General features: G+C 53.1%; 3 protein-coding genes across 4 annotated transcripts; 2 read left to right on the top strand and 1 right to left on the bottom strand.

Moving 5' to 3' along the window:
* The first annotated feature begins 9418 nt into the window (after nucleotides 1-9418).
* On the top strand, nucleotides 9419-12667 carry TEKT2 (tektin 2). Its single transcript, XM_055587018.1, has 9 exons — nucleotides 9419-9956; nucleotides 10041-10166; nucleotides 10356-10561; nucleotides 11089-11232; nucleotides 11308-11422; nucleotides 11601-11708; nucleotides 11822-11965; nucleotides 12132-12211; nucleotides 12383-12667. The coding sequence occupies exons 1-9, from the start codon at nucleotides 9801-9803 to the stop codon at nucleotides 12594-12596; spliced, it is 1293 nt and encodes a 430-aa protein (XP_055442993.1). The 5' UTR covers nucleotides 9419-9800; the 3' UTR covers nucleotides 12597-12667.
* Nucleotides 12668-13587: 920 nt separating this feature from the next.
* On the top strand, nucleotides 13588-19078 carry ADPRS (ADP-ribosylserine hydrolase). Of its 2 annotated transcripts, none has more exons than XM_055587017.1 (6): nucleotides 13588-13836; nucleotides 15976-16072; nucleotides 16313-16520; nucleotides 16674-16792; nucleotides 17595-17695; nucleotides 18268-19078. In XM_055587017.1, exons 1-6 carry the CDS (start codon nucleotides 13620-13622, stop codon nucleotides 18558-18560), a joined length of 1035 nt encoding a protein of 344 aa, XP_055442992.1. In that variant the 5' UTR covers nucleotides 13588-13619; the 3' UTR covers nucleotides 18561-19078. The 2 variants fall into 2 exon arrangements, with proteins under 2 accessions (XP_055442992.1, XP_055442991.1); XM_055587016.1 differs by having other exon boundaries at nucleotides 13589-13836; nucleotides 16608-16792.
* Nucleotides 19079-20193: 1115 nt separating this feature from the next.
* On the bottom strand, nucleotides 20194-25150 carry COL8A2 (collagen type VIII alpha 2 chain). The gene is made up of 2 exons (XM_055587015.1): nucleotides 24937-25150; nucleotides 20194-24335 (listed from the first exon to the last, which is right to left on the bottom strand). Exons 1-2 carry the CDS (start codon nucleotides 25130-25132, stop codon nucleotides 22417-22419), a joined length of 2115 nt encoding a protein of 704 aa, XP_055442990.1. The 5' UTR covers nucleotides 25133-25150; the 3' UTR covers nucleotides 20194-22416.
* Between the last annotated feature and the right edge of the window lie 442 nt (nucleotides 25151-25592).

Here is a 25592-nt window from a genome sequence, read left to right as displayed (position 1 = left end):
GTTATGCATGTCAAAAAAAACCCAACTCTGATGGGTCTGGAGCTCCATAGGGGGGAAATAAAGCGATGTAAAATACAATTAAAAAACTTTCTCCCCCATCTAAATAAGACATTGGGTCTCTTAGACTCTCCTTCCTTTATTTAAATAACAGACACTGGGTGGGGTGGACAGAGGAGTAAGCAAGAAGTCAGGCTTGCAAACTGCCAAGCGGTGAGAGGACTTACTAGGTAGGAGAAGCAGAAACAGAAATGAGTTGGAGAATCTGCACAGACCCAGAGGTGGGTGCACGGCCCGGGTACGATACGCAAGACAACCTGGACTGCACGACTGCATGGCCTCAGCTATATCACTTCTCATTTCATGATTGAACTTAATAGACTAAACTCAGAGGTCTCAAGTTGGCCGCCAGTTTCAGTCTGCAAATAATTTTTGTTCCGTGTTGAAAATATTTTTATTGGTTGCTAACATTTAAAAGTTGGCGATGGACAGTGAAGCCTGGTGTGCTGCAGTCCATGGGGTCGCAAAGAGTCAGACACTACTAAGCTACTGAACTGAACTGACTGAACATTTAAAAAATCAGAAGATCTCACATAAAAATCCCTTCAAACGTAAAGCGATTCATCGGTTTCACTATTGCTTCAGAGCCCTTTCACAGCTGCCGCAAGGGGAAGCCCAGGAGTGGCTGTCCCCCTCGGATGGAGCTGACTCCACAGCCCCCATCACTCTTTGCCCAGTCTGCAAATGTTTGACTCAAAGGAGCCCTAGCAGGACCTGAGGCCTCCAACCAAGCAGGAACCCCCATAAGAATGAGCTCCTTACCTGGGAGGAACTCAACTACTTTGAAGGATTCCAACCTAAATATTAAAAACTTGTCCCTTCTTTATATGTTTACCCTATTTATGTTCTCCAGGACATCAGAGAATTCAGTCTGATGCCATCTTGCTATTATGTATCCTGCACCCCAGGCTTCCCCCACCTCCATGTCCCCAGACTCTGTGCAACCCTAATGGTACAGTTGTGTTCTTGAAGGATCTTGTTACTGATGCTGAAGAAGCACTGGTTACCTTAACTAACAAATGCTGATGGGTTGAGTTTCTTTAACTATGTGTGTCAGCTGTTAAGTTTGACAAATAGAAGAAAATCACTCTAATGTCAATCTTGCCCTAAAACCACTGATATAAGTTCAGAAAACATCAATAACTATACCCAAACTCATACACTTAAATGGGGGAAATATGTGTAACAGTGATGCTAAGACATGCTTGATAAGTCAGGCTGTAGTAAACATAGTGAAAAAGTGAAAGTGTCGTCACTCAGTTGTGTCCAACTCTTTGCAACCTCATGGACTGTAGCCCTCCAGGCTCCTCTGTCCATGGAATTCTCCAGGCAAGAATACTGGAGTCGGTATCCTTCCCCTTCTCCAGGGCATCTTCCTGACCCAGGGATTGAACCTGAGTCTCCTGCCTTGCAGGCAGATGCAGATTCTTTACCATCCAAGCCACCAGAGAAGCCTGGTAGCATACACAAGTGTACCAGAAAATCATGACGTTTATCTCGGCAGACAGTAATCAACCAATTGCTCTGACTGATTAATAAGACAGGCTGAACTGGACAGAACAAGTCACCAATTCTATTAAAATCCAGCTGCTTGAAACTTTCTTCAGAGAAAAGGGTGCTCAGAGCACTACAGTAAGACATACAGAAGCGAGGTGGTCGTTCTAAGGAAAATTCCAAGGCGGTTTTTCATTTTAGGAGGGGGGCCATACATCTTGAACTCTTAAGTTCTCATAGTTTCCATGTTTCAGTCCTTTGATCATTTGACAAATTGTTTGGCTGCTGAAACTTGCACAGCTTGCAGCTGCTTTAAGGAAATTAATTAGGTTAATCTGTCAGTGCCAAGAGGACAGGATCATTTTTACAATGTTTGATATGTTTCTATCATAAAGGACAGGAATCTAGTTTTTATCTGTTGAAAAAAAGATGGCTATTTTCCTACCTTGTCACTTTTGTTACTTCTATAATTTCTACAATCTATAGATCTTTGCAGTGCCTTTATAGAGCAGCACTTTTCTCATACTATTCTCCATTAAAATATTTTCCTTTAAGAATAATGCTTGAAAAAAAATAATAATGCTTGGGTTCACATTTAAAAAGAAAAGCAGACATATTCATGGCTTATGAATTATGAAACTTTATATGATGTCTGATTCTCAGCTGAAACAAATTATAAATAGACTTTTTCGCTAACTGACCTCAGAAACAGCCCAGTTCAAAGATACTTGCAACTGCTAACTGTACAGTATTACTCTTAACTGCAGCATAAAGTACTCTTTACTGCTAGATGGAATTTGCACATTATGTTGCAAAAACCGAAACCAAAAACATCGGAATAGTGTCGATGCTTTACTAAACAGGATTTCAGTCACAACCGTCATTCGGATGGTTTTCATTTGTAATTTTGTTTTGGCTGTGCTGGGTCTTTGTTGCTGCATAGGCTTTTCTCTAGTTGCTTTGCGAGAGCTTCTCACTGAGGAGGCTTCTCTTATTGTGGCACACAGGCTCTAGGGTGTGTGGGCTTCAATAGTTCAGTAGCACATAGGTTCAGTAGTTATGGCTCCCTGGCTCTAGAATACAGGCTCAGCGGTTGTGGCGCAGGTACTTGCTCTGTGGCATGTGGGATCTTCCCAGACCAGGGGTCAAACCCATGTCTCCTGCATTGGCAGGTGGATTCTTTACCACTGAGCCACCAGGGAAGCCCCACTTGTAATATTTTTATACAAATGTAAAATTAAGGTTGCTGAATCATTTTATTAGTTTAATTTTTCTAATTTGTTTTTGCCCTCTTACAAAGATTTTAGGTTATAAAAATTTGCCATTTGTGGTATTCCCTTGAATAGTATCTTTTTTTACTATATTGGAAGATGGTTTTAAATCTTTAATTAAAAAGTATTACTAGTATCTATGTTAAGACCCTTTAAGGGAGCGACAGAGCAACTCTGGTGGCCGAGTGTCCTCTATGGTGCCTGAGGAGTACAGGCTCTGTTCCTCCAAACACCAGTGGTCAGACCCAGGCATATCTCAGTGTTTCTCCAGGACTGACCACCTCTGGGTTGGTGTGTGGGATACAGGCTGTTCACCCAACATGCAGCCACCATTCTGGATTTCAAGGTTGCAGCTCTCCACTAGACTGGTGAGGGGGTTGTCAGTGTTTTGCCCGGAGGCCTACTTCCAGCAGCATGTTCGAATCCTTGCTCTGGGATGGACTGGCTGCAGCCCTCCCTCTTCACAGTCACTGGGGCACTGGACAAGTTGTGACTACGTTCCAGCAGAGGCATCACAGAGCTGCCACAGCAGGCTTTTTGGCTCTCAACTTTCACGTTTGCGGGGCTTTGTTATTTCAGCCATCATGATGTGGGCATCTATAAAGTCATGGCTATGCTATGGAACCACTGACCTTTTAGACTTAATACCTTGAGAACTGATTGTACACCTCCTTGCCTCTGCTCTGTCATGCTCTTCAACTCACAATAAGAAGGCAATAACAGATAAAAGTCCATTGGTGAAACAAATCACTTGATTTCTTTTTCAACCTGGTTATTTTGTAACTTTTAAAAACGTATTATTTATTTATTGGCAGCACTGGGTCTTTGTTGCTGTGATCAGGCTTTCTCTAGTTACACTGCATGAGCTTCTGATTCCAGTGGCTTCTCTTGTGGAGTGTGGGCTCAGCAGTGGCACATGGGCTTAGTTACTCTGAGGCATGTGGGATCTACCCAGACCAGGAATTGAACCTGTGTCCCCTGCTTTGGCAGGCAGATTATTAACCACTGGACCAAAACCTGGTGATTTTTTTTTTTTAAGTATCTCTTTTTGGGGAAAAAAGAAAAAATTTATTTGGCCACATCGGGTCTTAGTTGCAGAACACAGAATCTTCGTTGCCTCACGCGGAATCTTTTGTTATGGTGCGTGGTCTCTCTAGTTATGGCACATGGGCTCAGCAACCGTGGTGTGTGGGCTCAGTTGCCTGAGGCCTGTAGGGTCTTACTTCCCCAATCAGGGATTGAACCAGTATCCCCTGCATTGCAAGGCAAATTCTTTACCACTGGACCATCACAGAGGTCCTCCTGCTTGTTTTTAGAATATAATCTTTGAAGAAAGATTTCAGAGCAATTGTAACCAAGAAATTGTCAGACTGAGTTCTGTATGCTGGAGAGTTATTGGGGTATCTCTCAGCTTCTCTTAAGACTCACAGTATAATTAAAGGTTACATATGAGCCTTTGCCTTTTAATTTATCCAACTTTTAAAGGGAATTCAGCTTTATTATTCTCAGTATCTGATCAGACTTCAATACTTGTCCTAGGATGGCAGAGAAAGGGAAAGACTGTTAATTCAAGAGTAAAGACTTTGCAAAAAGTTAGGCAGTGTTTAGTTTCTGCAAACTTCCCAGCGCTGTTCAGTTGATACTAGTTACTGATGGTTACATGTCTGAGGAAAATTTTAAAATTAGAAATGATGATATTTCACATTACTGATTTCTAAATCCTAGGAAGAAGAGCCTGGAGATTTTCTGAATACTCTGAACATACAGAAGTTTCATGTAGGGAAGAGGTCCCTTTAGATATGTTTCAAAATGTTACAGATGCTAAACTAAGACTTAATCCTCAAATATGTTTACTTGCCCTAAAATAATCTGTCCACAAATATAAAATTATAAGTAATAAGTTGTTCCCTCACTGTGGGAATCTCTAATGTGAAGATGAATTCTATGACAAAGTCTCTTTTTAAAAAATTGCTGTATAATAAAAATTTATTGTACTCCCAAAAAAGACCCTTTTGGTATCAATTTGAAAATCTGCAGAAATCTTCTCATGTAACACTAAATTGTTGTTGCTTGAAAAACATTTTCACAAAGTTTTAACTTTTCTAAAATAGAAACTTCCAGAGGGATGATGAGAGTTTAATAGTAAAATACAACCTTGCTGTCATTTGCCAAGATTAATAAACTATTTAGGACTTAACTTTGATTATCTATATAAAATAGAAGAATGGTAAACGGTTAAACAGTCGGGGAGGGGGAGCTCCAAATTTGTACTTTGATTTTCCACTTAAAAGGGTAAAAAGGCTGAAACAGAACCACTTTTAAGACGTTCCATTTTACATTTCTGCATATTGGAAATAACCTGATATTTTAGCATGCCTCCAAACAGAAAAGGATGAATAAAATCATCATTCATCCTCTGAATTGTCTTTATTTTCCCCTTGGATTTAAATTTAATCGAAAACAACCTCACAGCAAGACCAAAATAGGAACTACTATTTTGTTAGAAATTGTCCTCTTGAAAGAAAAATTTTAAAAATTTATCTGAACCCTTTCCAGTTAAAAAGTAATTAATAATCATGGAGAAATAATCCAGTATTTAATTAGTTTGTAATATCTACAACCATCAAGAAGCACAAAAACGTATTTCAGCAGGAAAGACTTGGAAGATGGAGCACCAAGGATACTCTATCTGCCTCTAGACACTGAAAGTGCACTCTAAAGAAAGAGAAGGCTCCGGGAGCAGCACACTTAGTAAGCTGTGCAAATACACACCTCCAAGAAAGGCACTACAGGCATAACTTGGATGAACACCTTATCAAGACATTTTTCATATTAGAATAAGATCAGCTGACAAAACATTAATCAAGGGACTTTCAAACATGGTCCTCTTTTGAGAAAAAGTATATACTCTGAGGGTCTTAGTCATTGGAATTCACTAAGTAAGGTAATATATGACATTTACTGGGAGGAGAAAATTGAGAAGAACAGAGAAGATACATACCATAACAGATTTTGAGGGAAAAAAAACAGCTTGTTATTACCAAAGCACCACATGTCTCCTTTGGCTAAATCTCAATCACTTAAAGAAGTTATGAGTTCATATTCTTCCCCTTCATGTTTTTGTCTCCACATTAAAAAAAAAAAGTTTCTTGCTTCCTTGTTTAACATCTCTAGGATCCTTTTTAATTCATGAGAATTCTGAATGGATAGACATGATATTTAAGTCTGACGAGAGAAAGCAGCCAGCTGAAGAAGGTGACAAGCAGACACATACCAGTCACGGACATTATCTTCCTGCTTATAACGTTCATACGAGAGGTGGCAGCCGTACTTAACAGCACCATTCCCAGGGTAATGCACATATAAAGCAGAGAGATGATGTACATTTCTGCTACATACTGAAAGAAATACGTGTCTTGAATATAATGTGTCTGTCCTGTGTGAGTTTTGCTTTCAGCAAACGGGGCTCCTCGTATATGAATCCACATTCGACCAGATGACATCAAGATTACAAAACACAGAGCTAAAACCGCCCAAAAATTTTTGCTAAAAATAAATGTCCTCTTCCATTTCAATACATACACAAGTCCACCTATGAGAGCCAAAGATATCCCTAACTTGAAGGGATAGTGAAAATGTATAGGCTGTCTGGTTGTGAAATTGCCCATCCATCTCCCAGTTCTGTCGTCTACCCATGTGAACATATGCTGCGCAGAGATATCCCTTACTTGGAAATTATAAACGTCATCTGCTGTGAATTTACTTTTAGCAGGAAGATGGAGGACAACTGGACCTCCCTTCACCTGGAGCGTTTTAAAGACCTCAGGGCTTTCATCAAAATCCAGCATAGCAAAAAATACCTTGTTGCTGAATGCACTGGAGAATTGCCAGGAACCTGCCAAGACCTGAAATTCTTCAACAGCAAGTTTGCACGGTGCACATGATCTAAACCTCTGGAGAGCAGTAAACATTGCAATAACGGAATAGTTTCTGGGCTTTTCTAATACAAAATGGTTGAACGCAGCAGTATTCATTCTCATCACTCTGTCTCTCTTAGTCCAGTCCATCAGCTGTCTGACCTTTTCTTCTAACACCTTCTGTCCCTGGTCAGGATGTGCCGAAGCCTCAGGAGTCATGAACATCAAGGCCACCACAGTCAGAGATACGTGCCGAAGCCACCAGCGTTCTTCCATATTTGTGTACTTCTTTTGGTTACGTTTCCAAATATCTATGCCAAAATCCGATCATTTTTTCTAACAATTTGTCCAGGGGTTTATATTTTTCTGTCTTCGTTAATCCTAGCATAAAGAGCTATATCACAAATTTCCATGCATGTCTGGCTTATGAGCCACGTATTAGAGTTTAGAAAATACTCTGTGGAAAAAAAATTTTGTGATTAAAGAAGTCTTGGAAATGGTTCCAACCTCAGTCTCTCTGCAGAGTTCCAGACTCACATTTCTGTCGGCTAGACTGCAGTACCGGATCCACGACAATCACCTCAAACTACTCAAAAACCAACCTCATCATCCCCTTGCCTACCAAGCCCTAGGTTCTCTAACCTCTCTTCTCTCTGTGACGCGCTCCCCTCCACCCGCCCCCCACCCCCCGCACTCACTGCTGTTTTAAAACTGAAGAGTCCCTATTGGACTCCTCTTATCCTCCATCTATCAACCCTGAACTTAGCCTCTGGAGCAGACGGCCTGAGTTTGGATCCAGGCTCTACCACTTAGTCATGTGACCCTGGGCACAGGGTTCCTCACTTCTCTGAGCCTGTTTTCTCGCCGGTAAGACGGTGGTGGTCAGAGCATCCACCTCCTAGGATCTTTCTGCGCAGCCCTCCGAAGAGCAGCTGGCCGGCAAGCTGAGGCTGGCATCCCTGCCACCCTCTTGCCCAGCTCCACCACTAGAGGCAGTGTGGAGTCGTAACTGAGAGAAGATAGACCTAGGGACCAAACTTTCCATCCTCGCCAGGCTCTTTAGTTGCTGGCGAAAATGGGGGTCATGCTTGCCTCACCTATTAGTTATGTACATTAACGATCAACATTTTCCAATGCCTAAAACGGTCCTGGCACGGTTGAATTCCACCCCCCCCCCTTCTCCTTTTTAAAGAAATGGTCGAATTGTGAGCATTACTACTTCCAAAACCTCAGTGACCTCTCCCAGGGACGTGCTCTCTCCAAATACGATGATCATTCCTTTTATGACGTCAAGCAGATGATGAAATTGTTGGGAAATATAGGATCAAAAGAACGTGTGTAAACAGTGTTAAATATATACACATTCTGGAAGGATACCTACTGGGGAGTGAGCCTGAGGATGACTTTGGTATCTTTTTTTTTTTTTTTTTTTTTTTTGCTATGTTGGTGGGTGACCTTTATCAAAATAAAAATGGTTAACTTGTCAACGAAGTGAGCGCCGTATCCTGACGCCCTCCCCCTCCTCGCTGCACCACCCGCAGCACCAGCCCAGCCGCCGGCCCTTTCCTACCTGGAAGGCCTCTGGGCCCCCAAAGCCGCCGCCGCCGCCCGGCGGTGGCCAAGCTAAACAGGCGGGCGGAGGTGAACGGCGCGCTGAGAGCGGGGCGCCTAGCAACCGGGGTGCCTAGCAACCGGGATGCCTAGCAACCGGGGGCGCTTAACAGAGGAGCTGGCCAAGGGAGGCGGAAGTGCGAGCGCGGAAGGAGGTGAGAGACCGAGGGGACCGGGCTGGCGGGGGCGGGGTGCTTACACCCAGGGCCGATCTCCCTCCCGCTCCTTTCTTCGTGCCGGGGTAGTAATATAAACTAAAGATGACTATCCTGGGAGAGGACGGGAGGGGCTGGGCTGGGCTGGGAACCAGACAAAGCCCGGCTCCTCCCAGTGGGGATTCCTCACTGCCCCCCTCTCCTCCTCCTCCTCCAGTAGAGGGCGGAGAGAGGGAACGTGACGACCAGGTGGGGAGGGGACCAGCGCCCCCACCCTCAATTCCCTAGAGCCAACTTGTAGCCCCCGGCAAGACTAGCCTGTCTTTTCCAAACGGAGAACAGGGCTCCTTCTCTTCGATCCCTCCGGATCTTGTCCCAAAGCTAGGGCAGGGAAAGAAAAGAAAACCCACAGGACTTTAGTTGCTGCAAGTAGGGATGGAAATTGGATTAAGGTCTATTTTTCCTGCTACCCAGGGCTTCCCTGGGCTTCCCCGGGTGGCTCAGACGGTAAAGAATCCGCCTGCAGTGCAGGAGACCCGGGTTCGGCGCCTGGATGGGGAAGATCCCCTGGAGAGGGAATGGCTACCCACTCCAGTATCTTTGTCTGGAGAATTCCATGGACAGAACATCCTGGCGGGCTACAGTCCATGGGGTTGCAAGGAGTCGGACATGACTGAGCGACTAACACTAGGGCTTCCCTGGTGGTTCAGCCATAAAGAATCAGCCTTCCAGTGCAGGAGAGGCAAGTTCAACTCCTGGGTCGGGAAGATCCCCTGGAGAAGGAAATGGCAACCCACTCCAGTATTCTTGTCTGGGAAACCCCATGGACAGAGGGCTACAGTCCATGGAGTTGCAAAGAGTCGGACCAGACTTAGCGACTAAACAGCAACAATTCCTGCTAAACAACAACGATTCCTGCTACCCACCCACTCAGCCAGCCCTAATAAGCACCTGGTCTAACACACACATCCAGGAGGGACCCCATTATCCCCTTTCACCTGCTCCAGGGTGAAGGTGCCACAGTAAGGTAAGGGTGCCACAGTTTGTGTCTGTGGATAGTTGGGTGGGAGGAAACTTAGTTAATGCCTCAAACAGTTGAATGTAGGGAGAGCTGTTCCCAAGCAGGCTTCCAGAAGGAAGGGAATTGAAGCAAAGTGGACAGGAGCATGTCCTTTAGAGGGGCTGCAGTCCAGGAGAGGCTCTCCTGCGTGGTCTCCTGCCACCTGTTTGCCCCCGCCTGCAGAGTTAGGGGTCCTGGAACAGGCCTGGGGGCCTGACCCTTCAGGACCTGCGCCATGGCCACGCTGAGCGTCAAGCCCAGTCCACGCTTCCGGTTGCCGGACTGGCAGACCAACAGCTACCTGTTGTCCACCAACGCCGAGCGCCAGCGAGATGCCTCACACCAGATCCGCCAGGAGGCCCGGGTCCTCCGCAACGAGACCAACAACCAGGTTGGGGGTCCGGAGCACAGCTGGGTGGTGAAGGGATAGCTCCCAGCCCCCGACAGCCTCTTTATCTGTGTCTGTCTCTTCCAGACCATTTGGGATGAACATGACAATAGGACGCGGCTGGCAGAGAGGATTGATACTGTCAGCCGATGGAAGGAGATGCTGGACAAGTGTTTGACGGATTTAGATGCTGAGATCGACGCCCTGGCACAGGCAGGGAGCCGGGGCAGGGTGCCAGGAGATCCTGCCCAAGGACGACCTCCTCTCCTTCCCCTCTTTTGGGTCTGGGTATTTGGTGGCTTGTCCATTTGAGTCACTCACTGTCCCCTTGGCTAAAGTGGTGATGAGAGCTGCTTCCCAGTAGGATGGCCCCACCAGCCCCCTGTGCCCTCTCTCTTCTAGATGAAAGAGTCAGCGGAGCAAAACCTGCAGGCCAAGAACCTGCCTCTGGATGTGGCAATTGAATGCCTGACCCTGCGGGAGAGTCGGCGTGACATTGATGTGGTGAAGGACCCCGTGGAGGAGGAGCTGCACAAAGAGGTGGAGGTCATTGAGGCCACCAAGAAGGCCTTGCAACAGAAGATCAGCCAGGCCTTTGAGAAGCTCTTGTAAGAGAAAGACATGGCATTCTCATGTTCCCCTGCCCTGGGAAGCTGTGTTTTCAACCCAGAACCTGTGTATCATGGGTAACTAGTCACTGCTTCTCAGGCTGCCTTCTGCCCCCGCTGTGCCCATGGCAGAAACCACTCACTCACTGATCGTAGCGCTTTTTGCACCACCTGGACATGGTCTCAGAATTCTTCCCGTGACACTGCTCTCAGCAGCCATTGTCTATTGTTGGAAACATGAGGGATGAGTCCATTTGCCATCATCCCTGACTTTCTGGGCACGTGAGCCATGTGGGTGTAGCTATTTGAGTGTGCCCTGTGGGTGTGTACAAGCATTTGGGTGCCCTAATTTTGTCTGTAGGGGGCTCATCCAGCTGTGCCCATCTTTGTCTCAACTGCAGCGGCAGCTCCTCTGTCAGCTCAGCTTTCCCATCCCTCCCTGTCCCTTCAGTACCAGGGTGGGGGACTGTGTTCCGGAGCTGCCTTGGAGGGATGGTTCACTGATCCAGTCTCTTCCGCCGCCCCAGCCTCCTGCAGGAAGCCCGACAGCGGCTCAACTCTGACCATCGTGGCAAAATGGAGACACTGGACATTGACAGAGGCTGCCTCTCTCTCAAACTCACGTCCCCGAACATCTCTCTGAAGATCAATCCCACACGTGTGCCCAATGGGTAAGAAGGACATTTCACTCCCTCTCCCTCCATCTCCGCAGAGGCCATGCTCTTACTGTTTCCTGCCGCCTGCAGCTCCACCTCACTCCAGCAGTGGGATGACTTCAGTCGGTTCAACAAGGACCAGGGAGAGGCTGAGATGAAAAAGGCCACTGAGCTGAGGGAGGCCATCGCCCTCACCATTGCTGAGGTGAGTCCCCCACCGCCACCTCCTCGATCCTCCAAGGCTAAGGGCTGGCCCCAGCGGGCACTCACACGCCCTTGTCTTTCGGTCTCTGTCTTATGGCATCCCTCCGTGCACCTGAGCGACACCCTCAGGTGGCCAGAGCTTATTCCCTCCCTTTGCCCGGCCTACTTCCTGTCCTCAGACCAACAACGAGCTGGAAGCCCAGAGGGTTGCCACGGAATTTGCCTTCAGGAAGCGGCTGCGGGAGATGGAGAAACTGTACAGTGAGCTCAAGTGGCAAGAGAAGAATGTGAGCCTTCTCCACGTGGTCTCCTGGGGCATGGACTTCCGGCTGTGAGATGAGCCCTGCCAGGAAGCCCTGGACTGGGTAACCAGTGGAGACTGGGCGCTCTGTCCCCGCAGACCTTGGAGGAGATTGCCGAGCTGCATGAGGACATCCGGCACCTGGAGGAGGACCTGCGCAGAAAGTTACAGAACCTGAAGCTGTGCCACACACGGCTAGAGGCCAGGACCTACCGGCCCAACGTGGAACTCTGCAGGGACCAGGTGCGAGGGCACCCCAGCGGGCCACAGGTCCCCTGCTAAGGTTCCTCAGGATGACTCACTTTCTGGTGGGGCAGGGGTGCTGGCGCAGGGCAACCACCCCCCAGGCCTGTGGGCAGAAGACCAGGATGGCTGACCTGAGACTCCCAACCTGCCCCTCTGCCTCCAGGCACAGTACGGCCTCACCGACGAGGTTCACCAGTTAGAGGCAACCATTGCCGCCCTGAAGCAGAAGCTGGCTCAGGCACAGTAGGTCTAGGGAGCGGGCAGGAGGGGCGGGGAGATACGTCCCACCACTGGGGTCCCTGGCTGCCTGCGGGCTTCCCTGCTGGCTTCCTGGCTCAAGGCTGGTGAGCTCAGTCAGCCCTGAGTTCTCAGTCTCATGCTGGGGGCAGTGGGCTGTTAATGCCTGCTCCCCAGGGACACTCTGGATGCCCTGTACAAGCATCTGGCCCGGCTGCAGGCTGACATCGCTTGCAAGGCCAACTCCATGCTGTTGGACACCAAGTGCATGGACACCCGTCGGAAGCTGACCGTGCCTGCTGAGAAGTTTGTGCCTGAGGTGGACACCTTCAACCGCACCACAAACCGCACCCTGAGTCCTCTCAAAACCTGCCAGCTGGAGCTGGCCTAGGCAGGGGACTGAGGGAGGAGAGGAAGGCTGGTTGAAAATGGAAGGGATGGGGGGAGCGGAGAGAATGAATCTAATAAAGGTCGGGGTTCTCAGTCCAGAGGGTTCTCAGTCCAGAGGGTTCTCTGCTCCCCCTGCATGTAGCCAGCGGGAGAGAGGGCTCTTGACCCTCCTGTGCGTGGAGGTGCAAAGATGGGAAACACCATCTCTAAAGCCAGCACCCTTGGACTCCAGCGGTGTGACCTCTAACCAGCTCTGCCCCAGAGCCATACCTAGAGGAGGCCCAGAGGGGGCTAGGGTGATGGGGAGAGCTGGGAGGTGGGCACCCAGGCCTGAATAGTGGCCACCAGCGGACAGCTGGCCAACCATGCGGGGGAGGGGGGACAGTGACCCAAAGGTCTGGCTCAGTGCCCAGCTCTCCAGGACCCTTCAATGGCCGACCAGCTGGCTGGAACCCCCTTTACAACTCTGGGGAAAAGTGAAAGTGTCAGTTGCTCAGTCCTGTCCGACTCTGCAACCACATGAATTGTAGTCCACCAGGCTCCTCTGTTAAATTGTTCCCCATAAGCGCCTTCTCTGGAGAAGGGAATGGCAATCCACTTCAGTATTCTTGCCTGGAGAATCCCTTGGACAGAGGAGCCTGGTGGGCTACAGTTCATGGGGTCGCAAAGAGTCGGACACGACTGAGCGACTAACACACACACACACACACACACACTCCTCTGTCCATAGAATTCTCCAGGCAAGGATACTGGCGTGGGTTGCCATTTCCTTCTCCAGGGGATCTTCCCGATCAGATGGTAAAGAATGCAGGTGGATTCTTTATCATCTGAGGCTAGTGCCTCAGTAGGGGAAATGCGGGCTAAAGACAGAGGCCGGACCCTATCTGACCAGGGCTTGGGGACCGCCCCTGGTCTCCCGCGGAGGCGCTGCGACTCCGGGCCGCGGGGCGGCGCTGTGGGGCCGGGGACGAGCGCAGAGGGGGCGCGCGCCCGCCACGCCGGAAGTGGCGGCGAGTCCGCGCGGATGGCGGCGACGGCGGCAGCGATGACGGCGGCGGGCTGCGGAGGGGCTGGGGCAGCACGCTCTCTCTCCCGCTTCCGAGGCTGCCTGGCGGGCGCGCTGCTCGGGGACTGCGTGGGCGCCGTCTACGAGGCGCGCGACACCGTCGACCTGACGTCAGTCCTGCGTCAGGTCCAGGATTTGGAGCCGGACCCCGGTTCGCCCGGGAGCGCGCGGACAGGTGGGCGGGGCCGGGCGCCGCGGGCACCCGGGGCTCGGCGAGGGACGCGGGCAGGGAGGGAACCGCGGCGGCCGGAGGGGCCCGGCCTGCACGACGCGGGGATACCTCGGACTCAACGTGTCCAGGATCCGAGCCCCGTGTTCACATATCTCGCCCCGAACGTTCGCCGTCTCGGGGCACGCTACGCTTAGATTGAGCCTACTCCAGTACTTGACACCTCCGCCCAGTTTCATCCGTTTTACCCTGGTCTCTCAGAACCTTGCGCCAACCAGTCCATCTCCACGCAGCTGGAGTGCACTTCTGAGAACAGGTCTTATGGAGGCCTCCCCGCGCCTGAATCTCTGCAGTAGTTGTCCATTACCCTTAGGACAGAGCCACACTCCTTAAAGTACCCTACTTTGCCTGCCCTCGCCTGCGGTTTCATTTCCATCTTCTAGCACCCTTGGCTTTGCTTTCTGTGCTGCGCTTCCTGGCACTTCGTGCCTCCTCTAGCTCCTTTGCATGTACTGCGGTCCCTTTGCCTGTAAAGCTCTATTCCCTCAGCCTCTCCCTCCCCTGTGCGGTGAACTCATCACTCAGAACTCAGTGCAGTGTCAGGCTGAGGACGATTCTTCTGGGAGATCACGTAGAATAGTAAGAAAAAGGAGCCACACCCAGAAACCTGTAGAAAGAAAAGGAGCTAGAGAAGGAAAAAGGGTTTTGGAGGAGAAGCAGGGGAAGTGTGTAACAATAAACTCAGGAATTTCAAGATGAAGACACTGGTTACTGATGTGAGGCCACAGAGAAGTTAAGTAGGGGGAAGTCTAGATTTAGGAAAGCATTGTCAGTAGAAGGTTGAACCCTGAAAGTTGTATTTCATTAGGTTCAGGAGGGAATGAAAAAGGGAACTCAAGACTCAGTTCCTCTCCTGATTCAGATCTGTGTTCTTTTGGGTGGGCTTCAGCCTGGCAGACCCTTCCCATGGGGTAGCCCTCAGCAGCTCCTAGCTCAGCATCTCCAGCAGAGGAAGTTTCTCTTTACAGAAGCCCCAGCAGAAGTCTCTGATGGTCTCACTGGCCTGACTTAGGTCACCCATTCATCCCTGAACCAGGGCACGGGATGTGCTTTTGGCTGGGCTGGAGGTGGCATTGGCTCCATCTCTGATCATCTGGGCTGGGAGTGGAAGAGACGTGGTTCCCTGGGGGGAAACTGGGTGCCAGGGACCAGTTGAATGGAGACTGGGTTCTGCTGCATCACAGAGGGAGAAGCTGAGGAGACAAAGGAAAGGCAAGGTCCCCCGGGAACTAGGCTGGGGCTAGACTGCAGGAGAGACAGTCCCTCTGAGGGGAGACTAGAGCGTGTGGCTGCGGGTAGGAGCCTGTAGACCTCTCCTGCTGGTAAAGTAGAGAGTGGGGGCCTCCTGAGAGTGAAAGGGAAAGAGAGGGCAGGGTTGGGGCTTGGGATACACAGAGCAGGTGGGGCTGGGGGCTGAGGGCAGATGTCAGATGTGAGGAATAAGAAGGGGTTCATTAGGGAGTGTGCTTTGCTCTCTACAGCTGTGTCTTCTTCAGGTAAAAGCAAGTCCTTGTCCCTAACTGGCTTATAGCCTGAGAAGCTACCAAAACCAGTGATGTGCGTTACAAGTGCCAGGGCAGAAGACCCGGGCACCTAGAGGAAGGAGAGGAGGTGGGTGGAGGGAGACGAGCAGCCCCAGCTAGGAAGGATGTGACCCAGGCTCCAGGATTGGTTCTGAGGAGGTGGAGGGGAACAGTGGAGCATAAGATGGATAAGGAAGGAAGGGCTTCAAATGGCCATGGCAGTGAATTTGGACCTCATCCTGAAGGCGAGAGCCAGCCATCTGAGCAGGAGAGTGTGATGACGAAAGTAATGCTCTACTCTTAGGAAGAATTTTCTGGCAGCACATATAGGCCAGGTTGGAGGGTGGGGAAGACACGGGAGATCTGAAATCAGCAGGACGTATGACCAATTCAGCGTACGGAACTGTCGAAAATCCCATGGCTGAGAGCCCGGGAAACTGGATGGGAGTGAGAGGCTGGCTTGAGGCCTTCTGGAAGTAGTAGATAAAAAGCGTGAGCAGGAGGCCGCAGCCGCCACCCTCGAGCCCTGCAGCTCCATCTCTGCCCCCTGCCCTCCCTGCAGAAGCACTGTGCTACACAGACGACACAGCCATGGCCAGGGCGCTGGTGCAGTCCCTGCTGGCCAAGGAGGCCTTCGACGAGGTGGACATGGCTCACAGGTGAGGCCAAGCGGGTGGGCGGAGTTATTGCACCCCTTGACCAGCGCAGCGACGTCCGTGCATGCTAGGACACCCTCCCCCAGGCCCCGCAGCAGGACACCGTCTCTTGGGCCGCTGCAGCCTCCCAAACTAGAAGTGACAGCTCCAGGATTCCTCTTTTCCCAAACCAGCCAGGTTTCTTCTCTCCCAGCCATGGCAGGCATCTCTTAAATTGTGATCCTGTGGCCTTTTCGCCCCTAGGTTTGCTCAGGAGTACAAGAAGGACCCTGACCGGGGTTACGGTGCTGGAGTGATTACTGTCTTCAGGAAACTCCTAAGCCCCAGATGCCGGGATGTCTTTGAGCCTGCGCGCGCCCAGTTTAATGGCAAAGGCTCCTACGGCAACGGGGGTGCCATGCGGGTGGCCGGCATCTCCCTGGCCTATAGCAGCGTCCAGGATGTGCAGAAGGTATAGTCCGGGTGGGCTGGCCTCTGGGCCCTCCCTCCTGCGCGCCTGGGTGACCACAGGTCTCCGCCTCCCTTGCCTTTGCCCTAGTTTGCCCGGCTCTCGGCCCAGCTGACACACGCCTCCTCCCTGGGTTACAATGGTGCCATCCTGCAGGCCCTGGCTGTGCACCTGGCCTTGCAGGGCGAGTCGTCCACTGAGCACTTCCTCGAGCAGCTCCTTGGCCACATGGAAGAGCTGGAGAGTGATGCCCAGTCCGTGCTGGATGCCAGGGAGTGAGTAGGCGGGCTGGGGGCGCGTCTGTTGTGCGTGTGTATGCTGGTGGGGTGGCATTGCCCCAAGCAGAAACATTCTTTTTAAAATAGGTATTTATTAATTATGTATTACTACTTATTTAATACATATTACTACTTATTTTATACATATTTAATGAATACAAATGTTTCTGTTACTGTCCATGGGATTCTCCAGGCAAGAATACTGGAGTGGGTTGCCATTTCCTTCTCCAGGGGATCTTCCCGGCCCAGGGATGAAACCCAGGTCTCCCGCATTGCAGGCAGACACTTTAACCTCTGAGCCACCAGGGAAGCCCACTTAATAATATTAAGTATTATTAATTTGAATGTTAATGTTAATAATATTACACACGCCAGGTCTTAGTGGCGGCATGAGGGGTCTTCGGTCTTCCTTGCAGCGTGCGGGATCTTTAGTTGCAGCGTCTGAACTCTTAGTTAACGGCATGTGGGATCTAGTTCCCTGACCAAGGATTGAACCCAGGCCCCCTGCACTGGGAGTGTGGAGTCTTAGCCGCTGGACCACCTGGGAAGTCTCTGAAACCTTCCTTCTTTAATTGCAGGTCCTAAGGAGGGGTGGGAAGAGCCCTGTGCGTAGGCTGTGCTTCAGGGCCCTCTGGGTCCCAGAGAACAAACCAGCCACCTCCCACCCAGCCCTTCCCACTTCTTGCCCTGGCACCTGTGCCTGGGTATCAGCCTGACCACATCCCTGCCCCACCCTTCCCCACCTGCCGTCTCCACCCTGCTGGCTCCGACCTCCCTGCAATCTCGCCCCCATCCACAGGTTGGGCATGGAGGAGCGTCCGTACTCCAGCCGACTGAAGAAGATCGGGGAGCTTCTAGAGCAAGACTCAGTGACCAGAGAGGAGGTGGTGTCCGAGCTAGGTGGGTAGCCCCCTGCCCCCCACCCGTCATCCTTCAGGGTTAGTCTTGGGCTCGTAGATGGGACGGGAGGGGTGCCTCAGTCACTCCTCCACGATCACACTTCTGGGGCTGCCATAACAGGAGCACCATTCTCTGGAGGCTCCTTGGCAGGCTGGGCACAGCGCCTTCTTCTCTAGGGCAACAGTGCCCTCAACCTGCAACACCCAGAAACGGCTGCTGGCCGTCATCTGTTTTACGGCTCATGGTGATAACTGCTGTTTATTCACACCGCATTTTTCTGTGTTTTGGGCACTCTGCAGAGTGCTTTACCTCTAGGATTTCATTTCACCCTCACACACCAGCCCTGCAAAAGTTCCTAACTTTATTTCCTCTCTGCATATGGAGCTAAAGCCAAGGTACAGGAATCACACAGGCAACAGGTGGGCAAGCCGAGATTTAAACCCAGGCTGTGATCTTAATCCCAGCCTAACTTGAAGCCTAGAGAGTTGACTTGTGACAAGTGTCAGGAAACTTGGGGACACCATGGGGCCTGGGAATAGGGGTCAAGTTCCCATATTGTGGCCTCCCCACAGGAAATGGCATTGCTGCCTTTGAATCTGTGCCCACCGCGATCTATTGCTTCCTGCGCTGCATGGAGCCCGACCCCGAGATCCCCTCTGCCTTCAACAGCCTCCAAAGGACTCTCGTCTATTCCATCTCGCTCGGTGGGGACACGGACACCATTGCCACCATGGCCGGGGCCATCGCTGGCGCCTACTATGGGATGGAACAGGTGCCAGAGAGCTGGCAGCAAAGCTGTGAAGGCTATGAGGAGACTGACGTCCTGGCCCAGAGCCTGCACCGGGTCTTCCAGAAGAGTCTCTGAGGGCCTCAGCTGCTAAGGGCCTGCCATACGCAGCAGGACCAGCTACAACTCACATTGGAAACCCTGGGCATCCTCAGGCTCGGCTCCCTGCTTTGGTCTTCCTGCCGCGTGGGCAGAGTGCACCTTGGGGCCAGCGTCTAGTCTGGGGAGGAATGGGTGCCTTCTGGTGCTGGGTTCCTGCCTTCTGCAGAGCCTTGGTGCTCCTGGCTCCTCAGTCAGACATGAGGGACCAGGGCAGGTTTTATTTTGGAGCAGTATTTGTGGCGTTTTCCTTGATTATCTAGGACATGGGATTTGGGGAGGTGGAAATGGTCTGCAGCATCATTTCTCCTTGTTGGGATTTAGCCAGTTTGCCTGAAGCCTGTCTTTGGGCCCTGAGTGCTCAGTTTATGTGGATCAGGAGGTGGGCACGTGGATCTGGCCAGTCGAGATGCACACCTGGCCCTTGGCTGTCGTGGGTCTTGTGAACAGCTTCCAGAGAAAATCGCAGAGCAATAAACAGTTTTTGGTAAGTCCCACCACTGTTTCTTGTGTTTCTCCTCCACATGGATGGATTCTTCCCTTCACCTTGACCTTCTGTGCCTAGCACCTCTCTATCTGAGCCTCACTCATAGGAGCCAGGGACCCACCTGCTGGGTGGTGGAGGCAAATTCCTCCAGTTGTCCATCCGGAAGAGAGCAGGCGTAGTTTGGTGCTTTTTCCTGTTGGAGATCCCTCAGAGTGGCCCAGGCAGTGGGCAGAAAGAAGTCAGATATTACTGCTCTTAGAGAACCTGACGACTTAATAGGTTGCCCCCCAGATAGGACCCAGGCCCCGCTGGGCCAGGAACCAGAACCCTGTGGGAGGGTGTGAAGTGAACTTTGGGTCACCAGATTGCTGACCTTTAGGGAGGGCGGGCCTCACTCTGCATCTTGGGCCTCCGTCAAGGGCCTTGGCCTGCCAAGAAGTTCTACACACCATCCATTTTGAAGAAAGGAAAATGGAGAGGGCACCCCCCCCCTTAAACTTGAGGGCTCTTCCAGCCTCGGTGGAGATCTGTGCCCAGCCCTGCAGCTAGCCTGAGGTTTTAGGATTGTTGAGCAGGTCTGCTTTCAGTCGGGACGGGGTTCCTCCAGGATTTTTCAGGGCCTGGACTGGCCTCAGGTCTGCGGTCCAGATCCCCAGCGTGTGGCAGGCTGTGGGGCATGTGCTTTCTCCCAGGACTGCTCCCCAAGCCCTGCCTTCCGCCTTGGGCCTGGCACCAGCCTCGCCCACAGGAGCAGAGATCCCTGATTTCATTCATAATGTGTATCAGATGTTGAAACTTCGCCCTCGGGATCCTGAGCCAGCTGTCATGCTCCACTACCCCTGAGAGTTTGCAGGAATGTTCCAGGGAAGCTTGACCCATCTGCCCCAGCTCCAGCCACTGCCTTTCTTTGGTTTCTTAAAACGCTTCCTGGCATTTACTTGGTGCAGAGCCCAGGCATTTCTGACGCGGTGGTGATAGAACCCCTGGCTGGGGAGGAATGCATGCTCTTTGAGAAGGTGCGGAACAAGAGTCCCAGAGAGCTCCCCAGGTGCTTTATGAAAGCAGAGGCTCAAGACACCTCTACATCAAGGCCAGTTTCAGTACAGTGCTGTTTATACAACAGGCTTTATTGAGATTGTGTCAATACAGTCAATACCATTGTTTTTCTTTTCAAAAAGAAGTTCCATTTTCTTTGATTCCCAAGTGCATTTTTCCCGAATCTCCTATGACACAGGGCACATAATAGGTATGTAGGGAACTAAGCCTCCTATACCAGGTTAGAAATGAAATTACTAATGGAAAACATTTAAACCTTAATCTTTAAAAAAAAAATGAGGAATTAGAATACAAAAATGCACAAGGTAATGGGTAGTTTTCATTGTTAAAACCTGACACAGTTTATCAAAGCTAGTCAGTTAAGTGGACACCTGGAACTAAAGTCCCATAAATATTTTGGAAACACCACCCACCTCTCCCCAAAGGCTTCAGGAATGACACTTGGCAGAAACTCAGTTCTGTGAAACAGCTCCTTTGTTCTTTTTTTTTTGGCTCCCCGTACCCTCAGGGCCCTGGACTTCACTGGGAGCTGGCGCCTTTTCACCCATCAGAACCCTTCCTAACAGGTCAAATGGCAGTGGCTTTGACTCAGTAAGAATGCTGAGCAGGTGGCCCCATGAGGTATGATTTAAGACTTAGTTCCCATGGTGCTGATGGATAAGAAACCCACCAGGAACCCTAGCCCAGCCTGCTCTTGAAGTGCCACTTGGGCAGATTTGGGTTTTCTTTTCTCCTTTTGAAAGTTAAAACGAGTGGTCAAAGGGTCTGCTTGATTTGGAGAAGTTGTGGGTGGGGAGGAGGTCAGCCCAGGGGCCTGAGGGAGCCACAGCCTAACACGTCAGAAGTCGGTGATCAACCTCCTTCCTCAACATGGGCAGGCGGGGTGAGGGCCAGAGCTGTAGCACGTCCACGCTGGGCCCTCATCTCAGTGGTATCCACTCAGCTTGAACTAGGGGCCAAGGGAAGGGAAGGAGGTCTTGCCTGTTTCCTGCAGAGGAGAGCTCTGATTGGGGAAAATGGCAGTAACATCCACCTCATCCCAAAGGGGCCTGTTGGCACCCTTTTTCTCAGGGCCTCAGCCTCCTGGGCCCTAATCCTGCTTTGGACAGGAAATTGGAACCAGAGAGTGGAAGGAGAGGAAGCCCCTGCAGATTAACCCCTGGAGTCGACGCACACCCACCATCTGGCTCTTACTAAGGAGAAGCGGGCGGCTGTCTTCATCAACGAGCTTGTGTGCACCTTGTTCTGTGGGTGAACAGGAAGCTCTAGGCCATGGGGCTACTGGGGGTGGGGCTGGCAAGCACCCCTTACAGTTTTGTCTGAGTAAAGCGGCTCTCCCTCAGCAGGTGAAAGGAGAGAGGAGGAATACTCAGGCTTGCTGATTGCCAGCCCTGCCTCGTGCCACCTCTGGCGGTCCGCAGGGGCCTGGGCGGCTGCCCTCACACTGAGCAAAGCCAAAGCTGGTGGGTGCAGCCTTGGGGATGGAGATGAATGTGAAGAACGGCCATCCTGCGCCAGGCCCACGCCCCTGCCCCTCACAAGCCACTGTTCTCCGTGGCTGCGGCCTGAGCAGTGAGTGGGGGTCGGCACTGCCCAGGAGCCAGGAGGAGCGGTCACGCACCCATACCCACCGGGGACAGGCCTGCATCCACAGCCCCACCGCTAGGGTTGCAGTCCTGACAGGGTGTCCACACTGGCCACCACGGTCCCCCTCTTCTCCCTTGCCCTGGAGAGAAACAAAAACTCTTCGGGAGATCCATCACCTTCAGCTGGAGGTCCCAGGGCCGCTGGAAGAGCCCCAGCCAAGAACTGAGGGAGGCCACGCCCCATCCCTTGAGCAGGTGCCCTTTGGGGGCCAGCAGGCTGGGCAGGGCTTGGGAATATGTCTCCTCAGGGGAATGGAGGGGGCTGCTCAGCCCCCTCTCACCACTGACTCACTGAGAAGCAGCCTCCTTCACCGCCCGGCAGAGCCCAGGACTCTCGAGGGAGCAGGGGTCTCCACCAGCCAGGCCGAACGTCTGGGGCCCTGCCAGGGGGCCAGGCAGGGCAGGAATGGGGGCACAACCCCCACCACTGCACAGACACGTGGGGGAGAGGAACTCAGGCCAGCTTCTTCCAGGAAGAAACCTCAGCCTGCGTGGAGAGAATCCAAGTCAGTCTCCCCAGGCCGAGGCCGCGGCTGCCTTTGTGCCCGCCTGTTTCAGTCTTTGGTTTTTTTTCTTTAAATGGAGGTTCTTGGTAAGTGAGAAGGTCTCTCTACCGCTAAAGAGGAGGAGGCCAGGGCAGCACGGGTTATGTGGGACACAGCAAGAATCCCGAAAAGGAGGAGTGGATGTACTCGGTGGAGTAGAGGCCATTGGCCTGGTCCGAGGGCATCTGTACCCAGACCTGGTCGTTGGGCCTTAGCTGCAGCACGGCCCCGCCAGACGCCTGGTCCAGGTAGCCCTTCTTGTACTCGTCGTAGGTGTACGTGGCCGGCACGTTGTTCTTGTAGAGGGCCACCCACACGTTGGTGCCCTTGACATGCACGTGGTAGGCGAAGTAGTAGACCCCGCCCACGGGGCAGGTGAAGATGCCCGTGGCCGGGTTGTAGCCACTGTGGCCGTTGTAGAGAGTCCGGTCAAACTTGACGGGCATGCCCGAGGCAGGGAAGGGAGAGGTGAGCACAGCGGTGAAGGCGGGCGTGGCATGGGCCGACAGCTCCCCTAGCCCCAACTGTGGCTTCACCCCCTTGCCCAGCACAGCTCCCTCCACTCCACCGTTGGGCAGCTGCAAGCCGGCGATGCCAGTCTCGTCGAAGGCCCCCGGGGCTCCAGGGGGGCCAGGGGGGCCAGGAGGCCCAGGAGGGCCCGTGAGTCCTGGGGAACCTGGCACCCCGGGAGGCCCTGTCGGCCCAGCCACGCCAGGTTCCCCCACTTTCCCCTCTCCAGGGGGCCCCGGTAGGCCTGGTTCGCCCTTCAGGCCTGGCAGACCCTGGGGCCCGATAGGGCCAGACGGACCCTGGAGTCCTGGGATTCCTGAAGGGCCCCTCAGGCCGGGCTGTCCAGGGAGCCCCAAGTCACCCTTCTGCCCCAGGGCTCCTGCCACCCCTGGTCCTCCAGGACGGCCTGTGAAACCAGGCTCACCTTTGGGCCCAGTCGGTCCAGGAGGTCCATGAGCCCCTGGAAGCCCCCTCTCTCCTGGGAGCCCAGGTTTCCCAGCCAGGCCACTAGGCCCTTGGTCACCCCGAATGCCAGGCACTCCTGGGGGTCCTATAGGCCCTGTCTCCCCCTTAGGCCCAGGGACCCCACGTCTGCCAGGGAGCCCTGCAGACCCTGGAAGTCCAGGGGGCCCCCCAAGGCCCTGTGGGCCCTGTTCCCCTGGCTCCCCATCCTCACCTGGCTCGCCCCTGTCCCCCAAGAGCCCTGGGACCCCAGCTGGGCCCCTGTCCCCCTTGGGACCTGGCAGGCCTGGCATCCCATAACCAGTGGGGCCTATCAGGCCAGGGGGGCCCCGGGTCCCTGGTTCCCCTTTGGCTCCTGGTGGGCCCTGTGGCCCTGGCAACCCTGCTGACCCTGGTGCCCCCACCCCGTCCACCCCAGGGGGCCCCTTTGGGCCCAGAGCCCCAGGCTCCCCCCTAGGTCCTGGCACCCCAGGAGGCCCAGTGTCACCCTTATCGCCAGGGGCCCCAGGAAGCCCATCCAAACCTGGTTTGCCTAAACCAGCCGGGCCAGGGAGACCTGGGGGCCCCGGGGCACCACCCTGCCCTGGGGCTCCAGGTAGCCCTGGCTGGCCCACTCCATTTTCACCTTTGAGGCCTCGATCACCTGGGGGCCCAGGCTCTCCCTGGGGTCCTGGCTCCCCCCCAAATCCTGGGGGCCCGGGCACCCCCTGGGGGCCTGGTTTTCCAGGGACAGCAATGCCTGAGGGCCCAGGGAGGCCAGGGGGCCCTGGGGGCCCCCGGAGGCCCTGGTCCCCTCGAATCCCTGGCTCCCCGCGAAGCCCTGGCTGCCCTGGTGGTCCAACCTTGCCTGGGAGCCCTGGGGGACCAGCCTTGCCCATCCGGGAGAAGCCAGGGGGGCCGGCGGGGCCAGGTTGCCCGTGGAGCCCAGGTTTTCCCGTGCCTGGTTTTCCTGGGAAGCCAGGAGGGCCGGGGGGACCCCGTGGCCCAGGCTTTCCAGGGGGTCCGGGCTCTCCTTTCAGGTCCATCGGCAATAGTGGTAGAGGCATTTCTGAGAGAGAAAAAGAGAAGAGGCTGTCAGGGGCCTGGCCAGTGGGGCCAGGGGACCCATCTTCCCACTCCCTAGCCAGCATGGGGTGCAACTTGAGAAGTTAGGGCTCTGTACCTGCTCATGAAGACCACCCTGGTCCTCCCTCCCTTCTCTCATGAAAGACGCAATTTAGGGGTGGTCTGGTGGCGGTCTTGGGAGCTGCAGGGTAGCCACAGCCAGGACTCCTGGTTCCCAACCTACCCAGGCTGGGCCTCCCTTCCCCAGCAGCCTCTCATCCCTGCGGAACTGTGGTGGAATGGCCACCAGGTGGCACCAGCAGCCCTCCTTAGAGCCAATCGGCGCCAACCCCTGCCTATTTCCCCACAAACCTTCCCGCCCCTCCCCTACCCAAAGACCACCTCCTCCAGCCAGCTCCACCCCTCTTCCGGGCCCTCTTGGGGTGGGAGGCCCTGGACCCGCATCAAGAAGCAAGTGGAGGTGGGAAGGTCTTTGGTGGGATGGACGGGCTGTGGCTGTGAGGGGCCTGGGAAGAGCCGGTGGAGGTCAGGAGACAGGGAGTTGGGGGTGCGGACGGGCCGAGGCGGGGCGGGGCGATGCTCACCCAGGTACTGGCCCTTGCCCTCGCGGAAGGGCGGCCCCACGGGTCCTTTGTGCATGGGCTGCACGTACTGCACCGGCGGGTAGCCCGCTGCCCCAGCGGCCCCGCCGCTGGCAGCCGCCCTCGGCCCGCACGCCAGCAGCAGCAGCAGCAGCAGAGGTGGTGGCAGCGAAGCCAGGGGTGTCAGAGCCCCCTGCATGGCGTCCGCCGGCGTGCTGCGGGGAGGAGGGAGAGAGGCCGTCAAGCCAGCTCATGGGTGGTTTGGCACCAGGCCCAGGAGCTCACAAAAAAGATGAAAATTTAGTTATTATTCACAAGCATTTCTCAAAGTCTCCGAGTCTGCAGAAGTTACTACTAAACCTCTCCTAACCCTGCCCATAGCGCTCTGTACAGGCAGGGGTGGGGATGAGGTTCCTGGACAACAGCCTCCCAAACCATTCACTTGGCAGCCAGATGCCCTTCCAGAGCACCTCTAACCTTGGCACAGCCCTGCCAGACACTGTTTGATGATTACACACCCACTACCACGTGCTGGACTGGCTCTCTGCCAGGCATGAGGCTAAGCTCTCCAGCATGGGAGCTCACTTAATCCTCCCAGCACTTTAACGAGGTATTGTTACTGTCATCTGCATTTTCCAGATGACAAAACTAAAGCAAAG

The sequence above is a fragment of the Bubalus kerabau genome, chromosome 6 (genome assembly GCF_029407905.1).
Source record: "Bubalus kerabau isolate K-KA32 ecotype Philippines breed swamp buffalo chromosome 6, PCC_UOA_SB_1v2, whole genome shotgun sequence".
Lineage (NCBI taxonomy): Eukaryota > Metazoa > Chordata > Mammalia > Artiodactyla > Bovidae > Bubalus > Bubalus kerabau.
Note: the sequence above shows the minus strand (reverse complement) of the source record. Positions and strands in the feature narration are given on the sequence as shown.

What these genes read in the sequence shown, in the direction of transcription:
- TEKT2 (XM_055587018.1), top strand. Translation starts at nt 9,801, where the DNA reads ATGGCCACGCTGAGCGTCAAGCCCAGTCCACGCTTCCGGTTGCCGGAC. An exon ending in AGATCGACGCCCTGGCACAG is followed by an intron (nt 10,167 to 10,355) that starts GCAGGGAGCCGG and finishes TCTCTCTTCTAG; the next exon opens with ATGAAAGAGTCAGCGGAGCA. An exon ending in TCAAGTGGCAAGAGAAGAAT is followed by an intron (nt 11,709 to 11,821) that starts GTGAGCCTTCTC and finishes CTGTCCCCGCAG; the next exon opens with ACCTTGGAGGAGATTGCCGA.
- ADPRS (XM_055587016.1), top strand. Translation starts at nt 13,620, where the DNA reads ATGGCGGCGACGGCGGCAGCGATGACGGCGGCGGGCTGCGGAGGGGCT. An exon ending in GCGTCCAGGATGTGCAGAAG is followed by an intron (nt 16,521 to 16,607) that starts GTATAGTCCGGG and finishes CCTTTGCCCTAG; the next exon opens with TTTGCCCGGCTCTCGGCCCA. An exon ending in GGAGGTGGTGTCCGAGCTAG is followed by an intron (nt 17,696 to 18,267) that starts GTGGGTAGCCCC and finishes GCCTCCCCACAG; the next exon opens with GAAATGGCATTGCTGCCTTT.
- COL8A2 (XM_055587015.1), bottom strand. Translation starts at nt 25,132, where the DNA reads ATGCAGGGGGCTCTGACACCCCTGGCTTCGCTGCCACCACCTCTGCTG. An exon ending in GGGCAAGGGCCAGTACCTGG is followed by an intron (nt 24,336 to 24,936) that starts GTGAGCATCGCC and finishes TTTCTCTCTCAG; the next exon opens with AAATGCCTCTACCACTATTG.